We start from the raw sequence: 24,166 nt of genomic DNA on the forward strand, positions 1-24,166 counted from the left end.
GTGGGCCCCCTCCCTGGAAGGGGCCATGGTCGGGGCCAGAACTGAGAACCAGCTGCCCTCCCCCCCCCAAGCCCCGCCCAGCCCCGCCCTCAGTCGTTTTTCTAATTGCAGACTTTTTCGTTGAAAAAGAAAACAATATATTTATGGACTGAGGGTCCTTTGGGCTCCTCCTCCATCGCAGTCGGCCTCCCTCCCCTCCCCCACCCCACCCCCCCGCTCGCGGCCCCGGGCTCTCAACAGCGAGCTCCCTGCACCCTCACCCCTGTAACCTCGGGACCCCGAGGACACCGAGGCCGGGACCCTGCGCGCAGCTGGGCTCGCGCGCCCGGAGACAGCGAGCAGGAAGCAAGGAAGGGCGCTGAACCAGAGCTGGGGCAAGGGCTGCCTCCACTGGAGGCGGAACCAGCCGGAGAGGCGGACGAGGCCAGGAGCCCAATGACTTAGCACAGAACCGCTGGGAGCAGAGCAGCGAGCCCCCTACCGGTGGGGGTGGGCAAAGCTACACCGACTGGACACCCATCTCCGGGGTAGGGGAAGGGGCGGACTTGAAGAGAAGGTCACTCAAACCACGACACCCGTCTTCCGAGGAAAGCGTGGGCGGAAGCCAGCGAACGAAAACAGACCGAGGAAGGCCTGCCAGGGCTCCCCGAGGTCCGAGAGGGGCACCGCGCTGCTCACGGGCATCCCTGCGCCTCCGGCAGCAGCCTCAGGCAATGCATTGAATCCCCAAGGTCAGGGTGAAGCTTGAGCCCCTCAGGACACGATGCGGTTCCCTCCGCAGAGTCCCACCCAGCCGAGCAAACAGCAGGGGCTGTGAGATTCAGGGGAGAGTGGGGACCCCACCCCAAGCCCGCCCGGGACACAGGCTGATCCCCCGATTTCCAGCCAGGAGGGGCACACATGTATCTTACAGGGGACGGAATACCAAGGAAGGGCTGGAAGAACAGCATACCAGCAGCCCCCGGGCCCCACAATTCTTCCCCGGGGGCCAGACTGCGACTAAAATAGCGCTCAGTTTAAGTAAACCTGCCCAGAACACTGGATTGCTTCCAGCCTCCACTGTCCCGCCTGTGTCGGCACAAAGCCCCCAAAAGAGGCGAGGCAGACCCCTCCGCCCACTACAAGAGCTGAGGCGCAGAGGGCTGGGGTCGACCAGCCGGCTAAGGTCAGACGGTGACAGGCTCTGTTTCACCTTGTGTAGTACCCCACAGTGGAACTTGGGAAAGTCTTGTTGGCTCAGAAGGCCCCAGGACAGGACCCAGAACAAAGTAGGTGCTCAGTGAACATCTGGATGGATGGATGGATGGATGGATGGATCTATGGATGGGTGGCTGGGTGGGTGGGTGGGTAGATACAGATAGGAGGGTTGGCAAACGAATAAATGGATAGGTGGATAGACAGAAGAATGGACAAGAGAATGCAAGAGTGGATGGTCTAGAACCCAAACCAGAGAGGAGAAAAGGCAGCAACCCAGCTTTCCCCACTGCCCCAAAAAGCACAGCACAGGGGCCACGGCCTCTCATTTAATGGCAGCACAGCCTGCGATTTGGTTCCTACAGCAGGGGAGCTGTGGGCACGGCCCAGAGGCCAAGGGCAGGCCCAAGTTGGGGGGCAAGGGGCACGAGGCTGCAGCCAACGAGGCCAACGAGGCACACTCACACCCCCGCAGCCACAAGTCACCAGAAACTTTGGTTTTTGTTTGTTTTCAAGTTTCTGTCCTCAGGGAAGCCGCCCAGGAGGGAAACCAGGGGGCTGCTTCCCGAGGGGGGCAGGGGCGGGAGGTGGCAGGACGGATGCCAACCAGAGGCAACGCCCAGGTCTCGGGGCCGAAACCCCACAAGCTCCAGAGCCACCGGCAGGAATGACACCGGGAGGCAGGGACCCAGACAGTCCCCCGCTGCCCCAGCAGGGGCCCCGAACCCCACCCGAGGACCCCTCCCAAGCCCTCAGGAGAGGGCAGCATGAGGACAGGGCCCCAGGCCGGGGGAGAGAGAGAAGCAGACGGGGCAGAGAGAGAGGTGCAGAGGCAGGGGACAAGGGCGGCACTCGCCCACTTACGGGGAGCGAACGAGTCAGTGCTGGGCCCCGGCGGGCCCCGTGTCCCACCTAGGAGACGACCCAGATGAGAGTAACCCTGGCAGACCCGGGTCCCAGATCTGGGCACAGCAGGTGACGAAGCCCACGGAGCGGGCGGGTGGGAGGTCGGGGCCGCGGCACGTGGTGGCCCCGCGGGGGTCGGTGGGGCCGAGACGGAGGCTCAGTCCCACCGCACCTCGATGGGCGAGAACTTCCAGAGGTCGGGCTGGCCCATGTGCAGCAGACCGCTGAAGGGCGAGGCGCTCCACTGGAACGGGGGCAGCTGGTCCCACGTGGGGCCACTGGCCGCCACAAGCTGAAAGGCCTTGGCCAGGGCCATGCTGGTCACCTGGGGGCCAGGGCAGAGGCCGCTGAGCACCAGCCCAGGCCGGGCCCCGAGCCGCCCCAATCCGGAGGGCCCCGACCCCCAGCCCGAACTCTGACCCCGACCGCAGCCCAGCGCCGACCCTGCCTCCTGTCCTGCCATCCGCTTTGACCTGAGCCGTCACCACCGCCCTCCCCCTTCCTCCCCAAGCCCACCCCCAGCCCCCAGGCCCAGGGCGGGGCCGTACCTTCACATCTATGCCCCCGTGGGAGCGCTGCTGCAGGGCCTGGAAAGGGTAGGAGCCGTTGGCCGGGTTCAGGTCGGAGCGGGCCGAGATGGCATTCTCTGCGTTGGCCTGCGGGCTGCACGCTTTGCACAGTGACAGTGGGTCGTGCAGGAAGTCGTTGTACCTGGATGAGGGAAGGGAGGGGGCATCAGCCGCGCCGGGAAGAAGGGGCCGAGGAGGGGGCTGAGCTCCCCGTGGCGGCAGAGCCCCGGGACAAGCCACCCGCCCTCAGGTGCCCGCCCCCCCCCCCCCCCACCGCCACCCGGGCCTCCCTCACCCCTGCACCTGCCCGCGCCATGCTCAGCGGCTCGTCTCTGCTCAGGCCGCCCCCAACCCCAAGCCGGGCTAGATGCCCCATCCTGCCCCCTTCTGGCATCTCTCGGGGCTCCGCCAGCCCGAGCTCACGCCCACATCGGTGCGCGTGACTGACGGGCTCCGCGCCTCCCACGGCCAGGGCGCCCCTGCTCGGTGCGGGTTCTCTGGCACCGGGCACGGTGCCTGGCACGGGGTGGCCCACCGCACAGCTGCCCGGCACCCTCGTCCGGAACAGGAGGACAGCGCCACGGGGCTCCCGCACCCGCGGCTACAGCTGGCCGCCGCCCCGCGGCCCCCGGGCTCGCCGTGAGGGTCACACAAGGGCCAGGAAAGCGCACAGGAAGCCCCCACGGGACTCGGGGCCCCCGCTGCCCCACGCACCGCATAAGCCGGATCATGGAGTCCAAGTCGTGCACCAGCGACTGGTTCCGCCTGAAGATCTGGGCCCGGGGGCTCCTGTCATAGGAGAACCAGTCCCCGTACTGGGCCACGAGGGCCTGCATCCCGCTGGCATTGAACACGCTCTCAAAGTACCTACGGGGCACAAGGAGGGTCACTCCCGGCCTCTGACCACACCGGCTGTGGCCCGGGAGGTGGGGGGCGGGGGGGGGGGTCACTCCAGAACATGATCACTAACAACCACGACAGGACAGCAACAACGTCTTCCGTTGAGGCCGGGTGGGGGCGGCTTGGTGAGGTGACCAAGCTGAGGCTCTGCAGTCCCAGAGACATGGGTTCAGATGCCGACTTCGCCACTGAACAGCTGCGGAAGGCACCTCAGGAAAGGCAGGCATTCGCGCAAGGCCTGTTTCCTCATCTGTGACATGGGAACAGTGGCCGTGGCTGCCGGGAGGGGGTCGTAAGCGTCAAATCTCTCGTCTGGCAGAGGACAGAGGGCCAAGAGGTTGCGGCTGCGCAGCCTAGTTACAGGACACACGGCGAGGGAGCCACCGCAGGGGTCGGCACCTGAGCCGGGCCAACCCCCACCACCCTGCCGTGGGTGCAGACCTAAGCCCCCAGACCGGCAGGGCTTTTCTGGCCAAAGAAAGGGCAGAGCGGTTTCTCTGCTCCACGGGTTGAAAAGATCACGCACGGAAGGACCCCTGGCCAGCCCGGAGAGCTGAGCAAGGGTGAAGCGGGTATGGGGCAGGGGTGGGGACATACGGGATGTTGTAGCTGGCCCAGTAGGTCTTCTGGTAGAGTTCCGAGGTCTTATCGGCCACCACCACCATGCCCCTGGGACCGAGAAGGGAGACGGGGCAAGACTGGTGAGAAAAGGAGCACCTGTGGGCGCTGCCCTGCTCCAGAACCCCTGATGGCTCCCCACTGCCCCGGGGTAGATTGCGTCCTGAATCTTCCCCTCTCCCACCTGGCCTTCCTCAGATGCTCGCCTTCCCACACACATTCCAGCATGCCTCCAGACCTTTGCCTAGGCGGTTCCCTCTGCCTGGAACACCCTCCCGTCCTTCCCCCAGTACTCACGGGATCTGCTCCAGGACGGTGAGCACCCTGCTCCGAGGGCTGGGCCCGCCGGGGACAAACGCCTTGTAGTCCACGATCATCCACTGGTTGTTGTACCTGCCGTGCCCAAGGAAGGGGGACTGAACACACCCTGGGGCCACCGCCCCAGTGGCCCGCGGAGTAGGGACTCATGGGGTGGGGGTGGGGTGGGGGATGTCCGGCCGTCTGATTGTCACCCTGACGTTGCAGCTTGAACAGGTGTCGTCAGCTCTCATCATACCGTCTGCCTGCTCCAGAGGAATCTATGGCTCCCCAGTGCTTATTGGAACAGAAGTCAATTTTTCTGCCCAACCTTCCAAGGCCCTGCAATGTCCAGCTCCAGTGTCTCTGGTGCACAGGCCCTCATCCACGCACGCCCCCTTCCTCACACAGCCCTCCCCTGTCCCCAGAGCTCTCATATTCCAGGTTCTCTCCCTGGCCTCCCTCTTAGAGCCTGTCCCTGGATAGAAGAGCCTGCAGGAGAGGGGCAAAGCCCTTCCTTTCCTGAGCCTCAGTTTCCCTAGATATAAGACAAGGGAGAAGACTTTAAGGCACTTTCCAACTCCAGGAAGAACCATGAGGGCTCTGCGGAGGGTGTGGGGTATGTGGCCCTGGTGCCACGTCAGTTCCCTGGGGGCGTGACTGTCAGAGGGGGGGTTGGTCCATTTCGGGGATGAGGAGGCCACAGTGCCAGAAGCCCACTCACGTGCCACTGTTGAACTTCTGGAAGATGTCCGCCCAGGCGTCCCCGTCCAGGGCCAAGCGGTTGGCCACGACATTGCGGACCCACTCCAGCACAGAGTCCTTGGGCTGCACGTACTTCCACAGGGCCGGGTTCCTGTTGCCGATGGTGGTCTCCAGTGTCACCTGTGGGAGAGCAGAAGGGACGCTGCACTGAAGGGCCACCTGACTTACGACCGCGGCACGCTGCCACCAAGTGGCAATGCTGCCCCAATCGTGGTCCGCACGCTGGTTATTCACAGCTTTTGGAAACCCCGGGTCCTGGTCTGGGTGCGCGTTCCTCACTGGTTCCTTGGCTGAGCGCCGAGGGGGCTTCACGATCACGCATCCGGCTTTGTCCCGCAGAACAGCCCCCGACGGAGCCCACGGTGCTGCTCCTCTGGACCCGTTCTCCCGACCAAGTCGGTCAAATCTTTCCCCAGAGAGACGGCATCCCATTTCTACACCTGCCTTGCAGTTCTGCAGGGCAAGTCGGGGGGCTTGAGGAAAACGCGGCAGGACCTCTGATGCCCCTCTTTACTGAAAGGTAAAGTGAGGCCCGAAACAGCCAGGGGACGTGCCAAAGGTCATGGCTGGTAAGCGGATGGGCCGAGATTCGATCACCGAACTTCCGGCTCTCACACCAATCCGTGATAGCAACGCCCGGGTGGGAACACCGTCTTCCGCTCCTTCCACCCCGTCCCTTCCTTGTCCCTCGCTCTACTGCTCTTAGCACCCAAAGCCACTGCCAGAACTCGGACCGGCGTGGCCCGGAAAGCCCCGGAGGGCGGTTTCCCCTCTCGGGGCAGGGGAGCTCCGAGCCGGGGGCGGGACGAGGGGAGCCGGCAGACTGGGAGGGGAAAACAGCGCATCTCTGTTCCCACCCCCACCGAACTGAAACTCGGCATCTCCTTCCACTGGCAGCTCCCCGTGGCACGAGTGGCACCAGAGACCGTCACCAAGAGAGGTCACAGACGTCTGCCCAGCATGCGACAGGGCGGCACCTCGCTCAGGATGTCATTTCTGCTCCCCGTTCCTCCTACGTCACGGTGGTCAGGCCTTCGGTGCGTTCAGTAAGCAGCACGTGTACAACATGCAAAGGTTCCCTACGTGGTATTGCGATCAACGCGTTTCAGTATAATTGGTTCCCTTTATGATCCCTTATATTCTGGCTTATGCGTTTAAAAACGTTACTCTGAGAAGGGGGTCCACAACCCCCTCGCCTGCCAAAGGCGTCTGTGGCACAGAAACAGTTAAGGACCCTGCTGGAAGGTTAATTTCCTGCCAGGGAAACTGGATGAAACCTTCTCAGCTGTCCTTCCCCAGACCGTACCCTCCTTTCCCCACCAGGACTGCAGCGAGGGGGTCCCCGCCCCCACGACCTGGCCCTCTCGCGCTTCCTTCCACATTTAAGGGAGCTAAACCCCATGCTTCTCTCAGAAAGCAACAGGGAAGGAAGGAGCCCCTCCCCGCCGCCCCCCACCCCACCCCGGGAACTGGCACCTTCTGCGAGGAGGGTATTATTTTAAAGCAATGTTTTTTCTCCTCCGCATGTTGCAATCTCAGGGCTCAATGCCCCGGCTCGGGGATGCCAGGAACAGATTTCTAAACGAGTCTGGACCCCGGCCAGGAAAACCGATTAAAAACAACACATTGGAAACAACATTTATTCAGAAAACCTGGCCGGGCTAGAGGGAGTGTGCGGAAGGCAAGAGGGGAGGCAGCACGAGAAACAGCAAGGTCACGGTGGAGGGAGGGGCGGCGTATGCTAAAGACACACGAACAAAACCGCAAACGGGCCCCCAAACCAGCGACGGATCGCTGAGGGGGTGATCGCGGAGCAGACAATGTGGAGCCCCGGCAGGGACTGGGGATCGGCAGCCCCGGGGAGAAAGGCGACACGAGAGGGACACTCACCAGCCCGCTGCCCACGATGTAGAAGTCGTCACAGGAGAAGAGGGTGCCAGGGTAGGATGAGAAGACCAGCTTGTTGCCAGGAGCCAGCGGAGAATTCACTGTGGGGGGGGGGGGGAGAGTAAGCCCAGCGGGGGATAGGGGTGCAGGTCAGATCAGCCCATCCGGGGACCCCTGCGCCCCTGCCCAAGACACAGAGCCTCCAGGTGGGGAACAGCAGGCCTCGGGGGGGGCCTCCATCCGTTCTGATGTGTAGCAAACCATGCCTTTGCCGTGTGTGTGTGTGTGCGCGTCTGTGTGTGCATGTGTAAAAAGGAAAGCCGTAGCAAAAAAAAAAAAAAAAAGATATATATATATACACACACATTTCTTTAAAAATATATTTCATTTACGAGAACGCTTTGGCTTTCCTTTTTAAGTTTTTTTAGTAACAGTTTAGTCTTGAGAGAGAGAGAGGGAGAGCAAGGGAGGGGCAGAGGGGGAGGGAGAGAGAAAATCCCAAGCAGGCCCCACGCTCAGCACAGGGCCCGATCTCACCATCGTGACATCATGACCTGAGCCGAAATCGAGTCTGACGCTTGACTGACTGAGCCACCCAGGCACCCCTTGGCATTCCACCCCTCCCCCGTTTTGTTTTTTTGTTTGTTTGTTTTTTTAGTTGCAAAGACCTATTGTAAAAATGATAATTCAGAGGGCAAAACCCAGAAGTCTGAGCGCACGGGCTTTGTTTTTGTTTGTCTTCCAGCTTTACTGAGATACAACCGATGAATTACTGAGATATAACTGATGAATAAGTTACCTGTATTCACTGCGTGCAGTGACGCGCACACACACACACACACACGCACACACACACACACACACTGTGAAATGATGCCCACGGTCAAGCTCTGGAGGGCGCCCATCACCTCACATAGTTACCATCTCATGTGGGTTAAAGTACTTATGGTCTATTCTCCTACCAAATTTCAAGTGTCACGACCCAGTTAACCTTGGATCCCCAGAACTTACTCAGCTCAGAACGGAAACTTTGTGCCCTCGGCCAACGTCCCCCTGCTTCACCCTCCCAACCGCCCCTGTCAACCACTCTTCTACTCTCGGCTTCCACGCTTTAGGATTCTACCTATAAATGAGATCATACAGTATTTGTCTCTCTGTGTCCGACGTATTTTACTTCACACAATGCCCTCCAGGTTCGTCCATGTTGTCGAAAGTGGCAGGGATTCCCTTTTCTTTAAGGATTTAACTTCCAAGAGTGCCAAGGTGAAGAGCGTCTAGCCTACGGCGGTACACAGTAGGCCTCCAATCAGGGGGGGTGTATATGAAGTTCTAGAACAGGCAAAACTAATGTAATGGAAAGGCGATCAGGGGTGTGGTTGCTGGAAGGACAACTACAAAGGGCACAAGGACCTTCCCGGGTGACGGAAGTGTTCTCTGCTTTTACTGAGTGGCGGTTACATGACTGTCTGTGTTTGTCCAAACCCATCAATATATACATCCTACACGTGTGTTTAAACTAACCATCAGTAAAGTTAATACAAAAAAAAAAAAAAAAGCTCAGTCCAGGATGTCATTTATGACCCATCAGAATGTCAAAAATGGAAAAAAAAACATAACACCCAGTGCTGGCAAGGTTGAGGGAAAAGCTGATACCTCCCAGCCTTGTGGACAAGTATAAACTGGCCCAGCCACTTTTGGAGGCAGTTTGGCTGTGTGCATCTTGAGACTAAAATGTTTAATTATCCCGTCTTTTAACCTAGTGTTTCTACCTGGGGGCCCACTTGTCTTGCAAACATCAAAGACCTGGAAATGGCCCAAGTCCTCAACTAAGAACTAGTTTAAAGTTTAACATCCAGCAGTTAGAAGGTGGACTGAACATGGCAATTATCAAAACTTCTCCAAGGCCAGGGGCGTCTGGGTGGCTTAGTCAGTTAAACGTCCGACTTCAGCTCAGGTCACGATCTCGCAGGCTCCGTGCTGACAGCTCAGAGCCTGGAGCTAACCCTAACCCTAACCCCTAACCCCTAACCCCTAACCCTAACCCTAACCTTAACTTTTTAAAACAAACTTTTTAGAGCAGTGAAACTCTTCTGTATAATACTATAAAGGCGGATACGCATCATCGTGCATTCACCAAAATCCGTACGACCATACTTTTCAGACTGAACTTGAATGTAGGCTAAGGACTTCGGTTGACAGTAACATACGGATATTGCTAGATCAACTGTTAACAAATACACCACACCAATGCAACATGTTTATAATAGGAGAAAGGAGTGGGAAGGTATATTGGAATTCTCTGTAATAGCCACTCAATTTATCGGTAAACCTAAAGCTTTTCTAAAAAATAAAGACTTCCCAACAGGTGCCATCCTCAATAAATTATATTTAATATAAATAAACAAATTAAATAAATAAAATAAAAATAAGAATAAAAAATAAAGACTTAACCAAAAAAAAAAAGGTTCATACATACACATTATAAAGGCATCCAAAAAAATCTAGACGATCCAAACCAAAGTGGCAACAGGTGTCCTTTTAGGAGGGGTCTGGAATTTGGGAGAAGGGTTTCACGGGAGAGATGTATTTCTTCACCTACATTGCTAGAATTTGTGTCCGCACGAATGTATTCACATGTTACTAGCATAATACAAATCAGTTAAAGCAAATGGAAAAATAAAGTATATTTCAGTCTCGGAAAAAACATAACCAAATAGTCTCCGAAATGATCTCCCAGGGGTCGTGCGGCATTCAAAGTGATTGTCATTCTATGTGAACGTTTTATTGTATTTTCCAATTTTCTGTAACATGTGTATAACTTATGTAGGTTTTTGTTTAAGTAAACTCTGCTCCCAGCATGGGGCTCGAACTCACGACCCTGAGATCAAGCGTCGCAGGCTCTCCTGACTGAGCCAGCCAGGCGTCCCCTTACGTAGGTTTTTTAAAAAGACATTACAGTGTTCACGGATCTACAGCAACGGAAAGGAGAGACCTGTGGCTGCAGGTGACAATATGGACGAGCCCGACAGGCATCACGCTAAGCGGGAGAATTCAGACACAGGCGAGCACATGCCGCGTGTTTCCACTCGCGTGACATTCGAGATCAGGCAAACCTAGTCTATGCCGTAAGAATCAGATGGAGCTTATGCTGGGGTGAGGCCAAATGTGGGTGCTGCACCCAGGGCCGTTCAAGCCGCAAACATCCCAGCTCCACACGAATGGCGCGCACACTTCTCTGTATACATGTCAGTCAATTCGGAAATTTACTTGAAATTAACGGGCATTAGGTTGTTTCCAAACCATTATGGTAGTTGACATCCTTGTACCCGGGCTCTGTGCAGGAAGTCGCAATGTTTCTCTAGGGACGGACCCGAGCCAAGAACTGCTGGACCATGGGAGAGACAGATTTTGAATCTTATTAGAGGCCGGCTGGGCTCGTCTTCAAAGAGGCAGCACCAAGCCCCAGTCCCGTAGGCAGAGGAGGAGGGTGTATGTTTCCCCACCGCCTCGCCACCTCCTGGCAACATTTGATTTTTAAGGGTGGCCAAGAGGGAGGCACTGCGAACATGAGGCAGTGGCCACCTCGGGGCGGCCGGGGTGGTGGGGAGACGCTGGGGCCGGGGATCGGTGGGCGGGGAGCCACTCTGGGGCACTTGGGCCTTAGTTGCAAACTTTTCACATTGGACAGGAAGAACCTACTCGCACGCTCCTCACGCAGCTGAGCATTTGCGCAAATGGCCATCCTTCTTCCCGATCTCGCACCCATACCGTCTGCAGTGGGACCCTCCAATTCCTCACCTCAGACAGCAGGCTCTGCTTCCCCACCTCTCACATCTGAGCGGGTCACTTGACTTGCTTTGAGCAACGGTTTCAATCAGCCTTCGAGAGGCCTTCCACGCTTCCCTGCCCAGATGTCACACGAAGGAACCTGCGCCGGCCCGGCCGCCCCAACACCCAGCTGACGGCCAAGCCCCAGACGGGCAAATGCGGCCGTCCCACCTCCGCTGACCGCAGAAGCGTCAGGGACCTGGCCACCATCACCCAGGCCTGCCTGGCCCCGGATGACAAAACCACCCGGCTGACCCACGAGCACAAGTAAATGGCTGGGTCTCAAGCTTTGGTTGTTTTACACTGGGGTTGACTTGTTACGCAGCAACAGGTGACTGACACACCTTGTAAAGTACGAACTAAAAGGAAACAGACGTGTTAAAAATGAGACGAACTCTGAGGGCGGCCCCGCGGCGTGCGTGGGGCCGAGGCCCGCACCTTCCGCCCACCCTCCAGCCCGCCCCGCGCGCCCACACGCGCCCACGCACGCAGATACACCCGCATCCACCCACCTTGGGGGTCTTCCCGGAACTGGAACCAATACTTCTTGATGATGCGCAGCATGTTCTGGTAGGAGCTCCAGGTGTTGTGGGCGATCAGGAGGTCACTCTGGCCAGGCAACAGCTTGATGAGGGCGGAGCACGAACCAGAGCCCATGACGTGCTTGCTCTTGGTCTTGTTCAGGGCTGGCTCTAGGTCTCCCAGGTCCCCAGCAAGCTGCAACAGGCTGGGCAGGGCCGGGCACCAGAGGGTCACCGTGCCTGCCGGGAGTGCACTTACACACCCCTTTCCCAGAGGAGGAAGCTGAGGCTCTGGAGGGTGAGCTGAGCGGTCCGAGGCCGGGCCAGGCAGCGGGGCCCTTTCCCCTACCCTGTCCACTCCGGGGGTGGCACTTACAGGAACCCCAAGGGTTTGATGGTGAACCTCCCAGTCGGAAAGGTCACACTGCTTTCATAGCTGTCCTCCAGACCCTTCAGCTGCAGGAGGGTCAGCCGCACCTGAGGGAGGGGCAGAGGGAGGGTGAGGCAGTGGGAGGGGCTCTGGTCTGGGGATCCAGACAGAGCAGGAGCGGCCCAGGTGCACCCTCATGGCTCCAGCCAGCCCTGACCCCCCTCTTACCCAGCACCCACCCTTCCTGCCATTACTTACTTAATTATATGTCTCTTCCCTGCTCCAACCTAAATCACTCCCACTTAAGAGCCCAGTTCAAAGCCACCTCCTCCAGGAAGCCTCGCAGCCAGCCCTGACCCATTGTCAACTGCTCGCAATTCTGAGTTTAGCTACTGGCTGCGCTGCTGCCTCAGGGCATGTGTCTTGTAACTGACTTCTCCCCCATTGTCACTGTCACTGTTCTATAACCAGGGAGATCATCACTGTGTCCCCCGTAGGGCCTTGACCATGCACCTAGCATCTGTAAGATGGATGGACAGATGGACAAAAGGCTAAGCTACACAGACAGACAGGCAGGCAGGACTGAAAGGTGGATGGGTGGCCACTAAGTTATGTAGAAGGAAAGGAAAGAGAAGCAATCGTCCAGATGGATGGCAGGGTGGACAGAAGGACAGATATCTAATCAGGTGCATAGACTGGATGGGCAGACAGGACAAGACAGACCCATTCCTTCATCTATAAATATTCAGCAATCCCTTACATATAAAGCACCCACTATGTGCCGGCCCTTGTGCTGGGCACTGGGAGTATTTTGGTGAACAAAGTAGATGTGATCCCCGCCTGTCCTCATGGGCGGTGGAAGACAGACTCTGAGTCCCTCACTAGAGCACCACAGGGAAGTGTGGGGACCGGACAGAGGTGAGGGGTGGGGGGCAAGCCAGGCAGAGGAAGTGCTCTTGGCAGAAGGAGCAGCGGGCCACAAGCCCTGAGGGAAGAGGAGGGTTCAAGGAACCAGGAGGTCAGGGAGGCTGGAGCACAGAGTGTGGTCTGCAAGAGACGAAGCTGGGGACAGAGAAGGTGCAAGAGGTGTGTGGGCATGATCCCCAGGGAACAGGGCAGCCCCTGGCAAGATTTAAGATAGGGAGAGAGGGCAGGCATGATGGAGCTACAGATGGACAGACTCACACTGACAGGTGCTTCAAGGACCGATGGCCAGGAAGAAGGTGAGGAATAAAGCAGACAGGGTGGTTGGTCAGACAGACAGCTGGGCAAGTGAATGGGAGGGGGTGTAGGGGGGAAGTGTGCAGATGGGTAGACGGTGCACAGGGACACAGACAGACAACCCAATGGGGCACATCAATGGCGGGAAGGGTGGGGCTATAATGGGTGGGGGTAACAGATGGGTGAGAGGAAGAGAGTGAAAGATGGGATAAGCTTGTGGGTGGTAAATGTGTGGACAGACTAGACATACAGAGGGCGGGGTGGGAGGGAAGGATGGACAGGGAGGGAAGGATGAATGGAAGATGGACAGATGGGTAGACAGGTGAAAGGGAGAGAAGGAAGGATTGAGGGAAAAGGAAGACAGAAGGTAGGGAGGGAAGTATGGCGGGAGGGAAGACTGGATGGCTGGATGGAGAAGTGGATGGGTGGGTGGGTAGATGGGTGGATGGATGGATGGGTAGGTGGATGGATAAACGGATGGATGGGTGGGTGGGTGGGGAGATGGCTGGAAGGACAGATGGGAGGGAGGGATAGAGGGAAAGGGAAGAAGAGAGGGAAGGAGGGAAGACTGGATGGATGGACAGACAAACGGAGGAATGGACGGGTGGCTGGAGAGGGAGGGAAGGAAAGAGGAAGGCCTGACTGATGGAGGGAAGGATGAAGGAGAGAGTGAGGGGAAAGGGCTGGCAAAGAGGGGTGGGAGGCCGGCGGTCAGAGCAACAGCACCCACAGCAGAGTCAGGTCCCCAAAGCAGCCCCGCCCACCGCCCCGCCCAATGGGCACGGGGGCCACGCCCACCTGATGCCAATAAGCAGAGCCCTTGTTCCGCTGCATCTGCTCCTGCATCCACTCCAGGTTGGTCTCCAGGAAGTTCTTGAGCTTCTCGCAGTAACCGACTTCGTACTCGAAGGGGCCACAGTAATTCACCACCGTGTTCACCCAGTGCATATAGATGAGCTGCGGGGCGGACGAGGTGGGCACGGGCCGGGGTGGCGCAGCCGGGCTGCTCCCCTCGCGGAGGACCCAGCCGGCCCCCCACTCGGGCTCCGATGCCTCGCCCCCACCCCAGCCTCCAAAGAGCCGAGGCGCCCCGGGAGGCCCCCTCCGCCCCTTTGCTCTCCTCCCTCCACCCCGCTCTCGTCCCTTCGGGGGCCCAGAGCCTCTGGCTGCCTCCCTCCTTTGAAAGCCTCCGCCGTTCAAAGTCTGTTCAGACTGTGCCTCTGAACAGCCTCAGACGCCCAGTCTACGTCCCCATTCAGTCCCCATTCAGCTACTGCGTTTACGCACCTACTGTGTCCCCATCCTAAGCCCCGAGGACACAGCAAGGAACTCACAACCGACATGTGGGCAAGAGAACGCGTGCCCGTTCAACCGGCCCTCAGAGGCCCTCCACACCCCCGCTGCTCTGATGTCACACGAGCAAGCCTGGACCACCTTCCTGGGAGGTTAAAGACCACGCCGCCCCATCACCCCCGCTGGCAGACAGCCCATCCCCGGGCACAGGAATGAGGCCATTCTAGGTCACCCGGCTGCCCCGGCTGACCTGTCAGCTGACTGCAGAAGCCCGGGGGAGGCCGGCCAAGATCAGCCAGACCTGACCTGGAATCCCAAATCCACCCAGTGACATTCCAGCAGGGGGAGGGAAGTCCCCTAACTTGCAGCGCGACGGAGAAGTGGCCGGTTGCCCGTAGCCAGCACTGACAGCACTCTGCGTGACCCAACCCTGTCGAACCCCACGGCAACTCCGTAAAGAAAACGCTACCGTGAGCATCCCTACTCCGTAGCTGCAGAAACTGAGGCACAGGCGTGCGAGGACCTTACCCGAGGTCCTCTAGGTAATGAATCAAAGAGTCAAGACTCGAACCAGGGGAAGGTGTAGATGGACCCCCCACTCTGCGTTCATCTCCCTGAAACACCCTCACATTCTACTCAGCCCTCGAGGCCTCGGTAAGATGCCACCTCGACCATGCAGCCTTCCCCTACTTCCAGAAGCATTTGCCAAGCGCCTGGCCTACACCAGTCTCTGGCCTGGGCGCGGGGGACACAGCCTGGGATAGGACGCAGTGGCCAGTCACGGGGAGCCCCCCGGGCCAGTAGGGGAGGCAGCAGAACCTCTGGGCAGACAGAGGCGGGTCTGAGTGCTGGCTTCCCTGCTGATGGGCTGTGTGACCCTGGGTGAGTGATCTCCCCTCTCTGGGCCTCGGTGGGGTGAGCAGGATCAGGGAGAGAAGGCGGGCAAAGCTCCGGGCACACGCGTTGGGGATCCCTTACAGGGGAGCCCTGTGGCCCTGCCCCGGTGCTCCTGGCAGGCTTCGGGCCCCCCGAGAGATGGAATCAGGTCTCGTTCACCACCGAGCGCCCCAAGCAGCACAGGCCCGACCCAGCGTCTGAGCAGCTCCGCCGACATTGGGATCCCAGGAGGGCGTCCCAAAGTGCTGCTGGGGTATCACGACGAGGAGCGTGAGTTTCTTAAAGGAGTGTCCCACTGCGTGCTGTGGTCTGTCGCATGGTCTTCCCTCTCGCCCCCGAGCACCTGGATGCAGCTCGGCTGCTCACTCCTTGTCAAGGCCCTGTCATCGGCTCTCTGCCACCCTAGCACCACCTGGGCACTCGCGCGCCAGGGGCGTTCGGCCGTTGCCACCTTAAGGCGGTTCTGAGCCCCTCAAGCGCGTCCTCGGGTCGCCCCGGGCACACCCGACGACCGGGGCCGCTGGAACCCCGGGCGTGGGCAGCCTCGGCTCTTTACTGCCCAATGATTTTCCAAAGCGGGCGTCACACCTCCACCCACGCAGGGGGCGGGGAGAAGGGCTGTCACTCCATAGCCTCACCTGCTTGTGACACGGGCTGACTTCCGAAATTTATGAGATCCCTTTCGCAGCGCCCCAAATCAAGTAAAGCAGATTAGTAGGTATGTTGCCTGGGGATTCATCACATGAAGTACAAGTAGGTCACCAGAAGTAAGAGAGGGGAGATAATTCGGGTGTCCGTCCACGGGCGAACGAATGAATGAAATGGGCTCTGTCCACACGATACAGTATCACGTGGCCACAAGAAGGAGCGAGGCTCGATATACTTTAGAACGTGGATGCGTCTTGAAAACATGACGCCGCGTAAAAGGAGCCAGACACAGGCGACCACTCGTTCACATGAAACCTCGCTAACAACACGCGAATCTACACAGGAGGTAGATGAAGGGTTGCCCAGGGCTGGGGTGAGGGAGAGAAGGGAGGTAGGGGCACGGGGTTTCTTTCTGAGGCGATGAGAATGCTCTGGAATTAGGGGTGACGGTTGCGCAACCCCGTGAATAGACTAAAAACCACTGAATTGTGCATTTTAAAACAGCGACTTTTACGGCATGTGAATTCTATCCCCCGTATAAGTGAATGCATGAATGGAAGTCACATTTAGGGTGACGGGTGCCTCTGGGGGCAGGGGCTGGGCCTCAAAGGTATCAGTAACAGCCTTACGTTTTAGTCTGGTTGTCCGTTGGATCGTTGTGCTTCGTGACTTGGGACACGTTACGTATATTTTATACGCATCAGACGGTACCTGGCGTTAAGTTTTCCGAGAACGCACGTGAGCCCCTGCTCCCCAGTTAGGTGGAGGGCTGGGGGCAGAGGCAGGGGAGCCCCCTCTGCACACGCCTCACCTCAGAGCCCTTCAAAGCTCCCTGGGGGACACGCTGGGTGGGGCGGGAGGCAGGAGCCCTGGGTCCCCCCCTTCCCACCCCCCGGTCCGGTCTTACCTCCTCAGACACGGCGGCCTCCACCACACCCGCCGCGTAGGCCTGCAGGCTGTCGTTATAGCGGCCGTTCGTGCGCAGCTCCAGAAAGGCCCATCTAGACGGGGAGGAGAGGGGACACCTGGTCAGCGCGGGGACAGATGCAAAGCCAGCCCCCGGCTGGGCACACGGCCATCGCTAGCGGTAAACCCTGAAAAACACAGTGAGGAACGGCCATTCACGCGAATGTCCATCAAGAGGAGTGCTGGGTCAAAGGGCACATGTTTTTTTCATTTCAATAAACACTGACAAACATCCGTCCCCCGCAAAGCGGTACCAATCCACGTCCACCCCCCACAATCACGTCAGCCAGCGTCCGGTGAGGGCTTCCCCTGTGCCAGACGCTGTTCCAGTCACTTCTTCTTTTTTTTTTTTTTTTTAACGTTTATTTATTTTTTTGGGACAGAGAGAGACAGAGCATGAACGGGGGAGGGGCAGAGAGAGAGGGAGACACAGAATCGGAAGCAGGCTCCAGGCTCCGAGCCATCAGCCCAGAGCCTGATGCGGGGCTGGAACTCACGGACCACGAGATAGTGACCTGAGCTGAAGTCGGACGCTTAACCGACTGAGCCACCCAGGCGCCCCTGTTCTAGTCACTTCTTATGTACGAACTCATTTATCCTCGCGACCCTCCTACAACCCTACCAGGTCGGCATGGTTACCCCCACCCCCCATCACACAAGAGGAGGAAATTAAGGCACAGAGTTATGTCACTGCTGCGGGAGCCTGTGCTACTCCCCTCGCCCCCCGTATCTGTGCCCTCTGCTGTGCGACTTTGTGGTCCCTCCCACCAACAGCCAAGCGCTTCCTCGCCCCATTGATTTGGGCTCGGTCACATCACAGGACTTGCTTTGGCCAACAGAACATGGGTGGAAATGACCGTATGCCAGTTATAAGATCAGCCCTCAAGAGGCCTCCTTTGGGGCGCCCGGGTGGCTCAGTCAGTTGAGCGTCCAACTTCGGCTCAGGTCATGATGTCGCGGTTCATGAGTTCGAGCCCCGCGTCTGGCTCTGTTGCTGACAGCTCAGAGCCTGGGGCCTGCTTCGGATTCTGCGTCTCCCTCTCTCTCTCTTCCCCTCCCCAGCTCATACTCTGGTTCTCTCTCTTTCTCAAAAATAAATAACATTTAAAAAGAAAAAAAAAAAAAAGGAGGAGGCCTCCTTGGTTTCTACTCGCCCTCCTGTGCCTCTGCTATTGACTTGAGAACATGCCCCAGCCAGCCCGCCGCTCCCAGAAACATGGAGCGGACCAGGTCCGCAGACCCACAGCGTGAAACAGAGCCGGCAAAGGGCAGAACCGAAATTCAATTCCAGGCAGGCTGACTCCCATTCCCCCTGGGAAGCAGCATTTCCAAACTCTGATGTGCATCCGTGTCGCTAAAAGACCTTGTTCAGAAGCAGATTCTGATCAGGAGGTCTGGGGCAGGGCCCGAGGCCCCGTGTTTCTAACTAACAGACTGCCTCGTCACAAGGTACACACTCCTGGCTGGGAATGATTCCTATCAATCTTTCCCACCTTTGCTCGGGCAATGGTCGAAAAATTCCATCGTGTTGTTTTCATTGTAATCCTTTCCTCGGTTAAATTGCACTTGTCTTTACGTTTTTATTGGTCATTTGTAGCTCTTTGGTTCACGTGCTTCACTCTTTTCTCCCTTGTGTTTATCTTTGCTTATTGATCTGCGAAATTCTCTACGTCCACATTAGCCCTCCGCTTGTCACTAACACTGAAAATATGTTTGCATTTTCATTGATTTTTCGCTTTTGTTTTTGCCACACAGAGGTTTTCGTGTGTGTGCGGCCAAATCTATCCATCTTTTCCCGTGTGGTTCCGGATTTCATCCTTGCTCCAAGGACACCAAACTATTCACCCAGGTGACTTCTGTACCTAGGGGAGAAACGCTGGTTAAGGCAATTCCTGCGAAGAAAATGAGGGCTACAGGAAGGCACTAATGAGAGTGTGAGGCAAAACAGGGCACAGCCAGGCTCAGCCAGGACAGCCTCATGGGGAGGCGGCTAAAAAGCCCCCGGAAGGGGTCCAGGCCCGGAACAGCTCAGCCCCAGAGAGGGCTCTGGAGAGGAAAAGACGATCAAAATGTGCACGCCTGATACTTTGGGCAAGCAAGCCTCGTTGAGAGCCTACTGGGTACCAGGCGCCAAGAAATGAATGACAAGCAGGCTCGGCCTTCCAAAGGCCAATGCAGGGGAGGGGGGGAGGGGTCGGCATGTAAACAGGTAATGACATAACAGGGAGACTGCTCTGATGGGAAGAGAGTGCCATGTGCTGACGAGATGTCAGAGGCAACGTTAAGAAAAAAAAAAAAAATTAGCTGGGGCGCCTGGGTGGCTCAGTCGGTTGAGCATCCGACTTCGGCTCAGGTCATGATCTCGCGGTCCGTGGGTTCGAGCCCCGCATCGGGCTCTATGCTGACAGCTCAGAGCCCGGAGCCTGTTTCGGATTCTGTGTCTCCCTCTCTCTCTGCCCCTCCCCCACTTGCACTCTGTCTCTCTGTCTCAAAAATAAACATTAAAAAAAAAGAATTTCCTTTAAAAAAAAAATTAGGGGAGCCTGGGTGGCTCAGTCGGTTAAGCGTCTGACTGTCGGTTTCGGCTCAGGACATGATCTCATGACTTCGTGAGTTCAAGCCCGGCGTTGGGCTCTGTGCTGACAGTGCGGGGTCTGCTTGGGATTCTCTTTCTTTCTCTCTCTCTCTCTCTCTCTCTCTCTCTCCCCCTACCCCTCCCCCGCTCATGCTGCCTCTGTCTCTCTCAAAATAAACAAATAAACCTTAAAAAAAAATTTTTTTAATTAGAGAAGTGCAATTGGTGGTCTGTGTGAAAGCGTTTTACACACACACACACACACACACACACACACGGGCGCACGCACATACCTATGCTTATACCTAGGCATACATACTTAGGCCTATTTATGCACAGAAAGTTCTGGAAGAAAGAGCTAACCCTGGTTATCTCTGGGGCTATATATTTACTTCATGCATCCTGTCTTAACTTTCTAGACTGCTGGGATTTTTACCACAAGAATTGCTTGTATAATAATTAATTACCTGTCCAATACAATTAACTACTTGCATAATAATTCCAAAAACTTAAAAGAGAACGGAAACGAGGAAGAAGCAGCAGGAAGCAATAGCCCCACCCCCCCACCCCCCCATCTCCTGGTGTGCGGCCTCGTGCCAAAGGGCAACTGAGGTGACTCCATTTAGGTGGGTTGTATTCACTTTGCCCTCAGAAAACCCAGATTGATGGGTTTCCGCCTATTTCCAGAATACTTTGCATGGAGGGAGTTCCCATTCAAGGGGCTTTGTTCTAAGTCACCAGATTTCAGGGCTGGAGCCCCTGAGGCTGATCTCTGAGGATCCCTCTGTTGCCACAGGCCCTGGGCCTAATCAAATGATTTTTTTTTTAATATGTATCTGTTTATGGGGGGTGGGGCGGGCAGGGAGAAAAGGAGACAGAGAATCCCCAGCAGGCTCGGCGATGTCAGCCCGAGCCCAAAGCAGGCTCCACCTCACGGACTGTGAGACCAGGACCCAAGCGGAAATCGAGGGTCGGCCTCTTAACCGACAGGGCCACCCGGGCGCCCATCAAATTTCTTCTTTTCCAAGGTTGTCACCACAGAGATGAGGCAGGCGAAGGGCCCCAAATGTCTCTGACAGTAAGGCAGACACTCGGCCTCATACTACATGTCCTTGCCCTTCCAGCCCCAGCTTCCCCATCTGTAAAACGGGGAAGCTTGAATTTGGGCAAACGGCCTCTAGGTTCCCTGTTGTGCCGACCACTTTGCCAAACTCTACCCCGACCCCCGGTCAAGAGAAAACCACTGACAAGAGCATTTCTGAAGCTTAATGTACCCATTAGACTGCTCTCTATTAAAGAACACGTCCTTTCTGCTTATTTGGCTCTAAAAGGGCTGATCTGTTAGGAGATAAAACTGACAGAGGTCAATAAATGCTTCTCTGTTTTGTTCTTAATGCACTCCTTCGACAAAAATAAAAAGTTGGTACACTGATCTGTTCCCTCCGGTTTTTTGGGGGTTTTTTTTGTTTTTTCTGTAACGTCTATGGGCCACACTGCGATTTTACGCTGTCGGTGCCTAATGCCTGACGATTCCAGGGTCTAAAGAGGCCACGTTTGAGAAAAACCAGCCCATTCCTGTGAGATGAGCTGGGGGTCACAAATCTCCCCCGGTCACCACGCCCTGCTTCGGGGTATAGGGTACCCTGGGCACCCTCGGTATGTAGGCCACCCTACCTCATCTGGGGCTATCACTCCTTCCTCATTCTTGATGGAATATGATTATCTTTTCTGACTTCCAAGAACAGTTGGATGGTATTTATCCACTTCACAAGCTTCTGCTTGTTGGCTGGTGGATTTGGGCTAGTTCTCTGCCTCTTAACAGGTTAATTCCCTCTTATTGGTATTCTCTTCCTTTCCTGACTCCAAGGTGATCTGTGATTTGTATCAAGCAGCTGGTTGACGGAGGGGGGCGTCAAGGAAGGGGGAAAAGGTAAGGCTGGAGGGTTCAGCCTCCCCAGCACCAAGGTCAGAGCCAAACTGGCGAAGGCTCTGCCTCCTGGGGCAGCTCAGATGCCCACGCACCCAACCCTAACTGTTTCAGGCTTCACGGGGAGTATCGGTCCAAGATCAGATACAGCACAACTGAGAGAGGGCAGACTATGTGGGAAGAGGAAATGGAATTTAGCCAGACAATCCTGTGGCGAAATCTGGGGGACAGAAGGAGGAGAGATCCCGAGTCCAGGTAAACAAAAGACGAGTCAAATTCCTGGCCTCCACCCTTGGAAAAATGAGACAGTCACCCACAGCTCGGCGGTTCTGCTGATCGGGGACCAGGAAACCCCACATGTAGTTCGTCTCACCTCTGAGTTCTAAGAGGTTGTTCTGAAGGGCCTCAGTTTCCCTGCTTCTGATACAGTTCTCCCTACACCATGGTCCCAAGTGCTAAATGGGAAGACTGGACTGAAAGGATGCTGGAAAGGGGAGGTGAAAGCGAGAAGTACAGAAGAGACCTGGCCTCTTGCCTTAGGCCTCAGTTTCCCCAACTATAAAATGGGGCAGAGGGCACCTGCTCCTTTCTTTCACTCGTTCCTTCTTTCAGTAAACAGAGGTGCTTTCTGTGACCCCACTGAATTTCCCCCCCTTCCTTTCAGAGGAGGGAATGGGTTCAGAGAGGTGAAGGGATTTACCCTTCACAGAGCAAAGGTCGCAGAGCAAAGGAGCTGGGCCTGAAAGACCTTTCCATCCGGCACAATCAAGGAAGTCCTCTCTCCACGTCTGTTTTCCAGAATTCAGAGCAACACAGCCCAGTGGGGGCCTCCTGAAGACAAAGCCCCCGCCCTATGCGGGGCCTCACCTCTGTGCCTCCTTCCTCGCCAGCATTCAGGCAGAGATTTGTCAGGCCCTCTTGGCTTTGTTAGGGCCCAAAACACGTATGAGTCAGCAGAGAAAGGGTAACCAGATTCCAGAGTCACAGAGCCACAGAGCCCTAGTTCCTGCCATAGACTCTAGCCCACCCTGTGGCCTCCTCTCCCTGGGAGCCTTCCCAGATTAGCCCCACCCGCTGTGTCTGCAGCAAATCCTTCCTCACAATGTCCCCTCTGTCTACCTGATACCCTCCCAAGCCCCACAAAGCACCAGAATGGGGGTGTCTCCCACGTTCTGTATCTCCCCAACACCTGCAGGAATTAATGCATGCCAGCAAAGTGGATGGGGGCAGTGGGAGGGCGGTAGAGGGGAACTTAGGGTTCACTAGGATCCCCAACACAGCCTTGATCCAGGGCCTGAGCCCTGCTGACAAGGCTTTTAGGCAATTCTCCCCACGCCCACGGGCTCAGGTTTCCCTCCTGGCACTGCCTGCCTCCCCACTGAATCGGGACCCTCACCTTGCTCAGCTCTGTGTCCCAAAGCCAAGTACATCAGGTGAGTGAATGAATGAATGAATGGGCACAAGCCCTGGTACAGGGCCTGAGAGGGTACCACTCAACCTCCCGGTGGAGCACATCCAAAATCTGGATCACAGAAATGGGAGCCCAGACAAGCAAGGGAGTCAGAACGACAGCCGGGGTCCCAGCGATAAGGACAGCAATCGTGACTGCCAAGGACCGAGCACTTGGCTCCATACTATCTGGCCAAGCAAGAGAGGACCAGGAGAGAGGAGAGAGGATCAGGAGAGAGGACCGGGAGAGAGGAGAGAGGATCAGGAGAGAGGACCGGGAGAGAGGAGAGAAAGGAGAAGAGCCCAAGCAAACACACTGTCTGGGTCTATGTGAATTTAGGGACCTCGCGCTTTTCCCACTGGCCTACAATCTAGGCTCAGTCCTGCTGCCCTGGTTCTAGAACAGAGGCAGGAAGCTGGCACCCATGGGGTAAGCCACCACAACCAAGGAAGTGAGATGAGAGTTTCTCTCTTGAAGAGCCATCACCAGCCTTCGGGCCCAAGATGGGGGGAGGGGGGCGGCGCTCCGCGGACCTGATGCAGATGGAGTCACTGGGGCCTGGGTGGCAGGGATCTGGTCTCTAGGGTAACAGAGGTACTGTCACCTTTGGCTCAAGGCCAGGGACTGGTCCCCATGAGCTGAGAGATGCTGCATTAGCCCCAGGGATCTGGTTCGGATGGCTATGCTGCAGTCTCAGGGGCGGGAAAAGTGACCCTCGGGGAGACAGGCGCCCCGTTCTAGGGGCGGGCGAGAGGCCCGGTGTCCATGCAACCCCCTCCCTCAGCGGGTCCCGCGCGGAGTCGGACCAACCCTCACCCGGTCTCGCGGATGGCGTTGGTGAGGTTGGCCCAGGCCACGGCGTCAGGGTGGCGGCCATCCACCAGTCGGAGCTGGCCGGTCTCGGCGTCCAGGAGCACCGAGCGGCTGCGGGAGGAGGGTGGGACCGGCCCGTCGGGCCCCCACTGGCGCCCCGAGATCGGGATCGCGCCCGTCAGGCCGCTCAGGAACAGCCCGACCAGCAGGGCCAGCACCAGGGCCAGCGCCAGGGCCCGCGTCAGCGCCCGGGCCAGGCGGCCGCCGGGGGAGCCGTACATCGGGGCCACCATGACGGCGCGGACCGGGGCACCGCAGCCCGGCTCACGTGACTGCACTCGGCGGCGGAGGGCTAGGCCGGCGCAGGCGGGGAGAAGGCGGGGCGCGGCGGGAGGCGGGGCTTGGACGAGCTCTTCCGGGGTGGGCGGGGCCCGTCTTAAAGGGCCCCGGCGCCCCTGTCCACCTAAGCCAACTGCCTCGCTCGCTTTGCCCCCTGTTTATCTTTCAAATTGTCAAACCTT

General features: G+C 57.3%; 1 protein-coding gene across 1 annotated transcript; it reads right to left on the minus strand.

Annotated features, from left to right (window-relative positions):
• Positions 1-125: 125 nt before the first annotated feature.
• PLBD2 (phospholipase B domain containing 2) lies at positions 126-23,953 on the minus strand. The gene is made up of 12 exons (XM_030336151.1): positions 23,649-23,953; positions 16,822-16,915; positions 13,875-14,033; positions 11,862-11,962; positions 11,477-11,691; positions 7,140-7,237; positions 5,209-5,369; positions 4,485-4,580; positions 4,167-4,238; positions 3,384-3,536; positions 2,649-2,811; positions 126-2,425 (listed from the first exon to the last, which is right to left on the minus strand). The coding sequence occupies exons 1-12, from the start codon at positions 23,936-23,938 to the stop codon at positions 2,258-2,260; spliced, it is 1,770 nt and encodes a 589-aa protein (XP_030192011.1). The 5' UTR covers positions 23,939-23,953; the 3' UTR covers positions 126-2,257.
• Between the last annotated feature and the right edge of the window lie 213 nt (positions 23,954-24,166).

This window comes from Lynx canadensis, chromosome D3 (assembly GCF_007474595.2).
Source record: "Lynx canadensis isolate LIC74 chromosome D3, mLynCan4.pri.v2, whole genome shotgun sequence".
NCBI lineage: Eukaryota > Metazoa > Chordata > Mammalia > Carnivora > Felidae > Lynx > Lynx canadensis.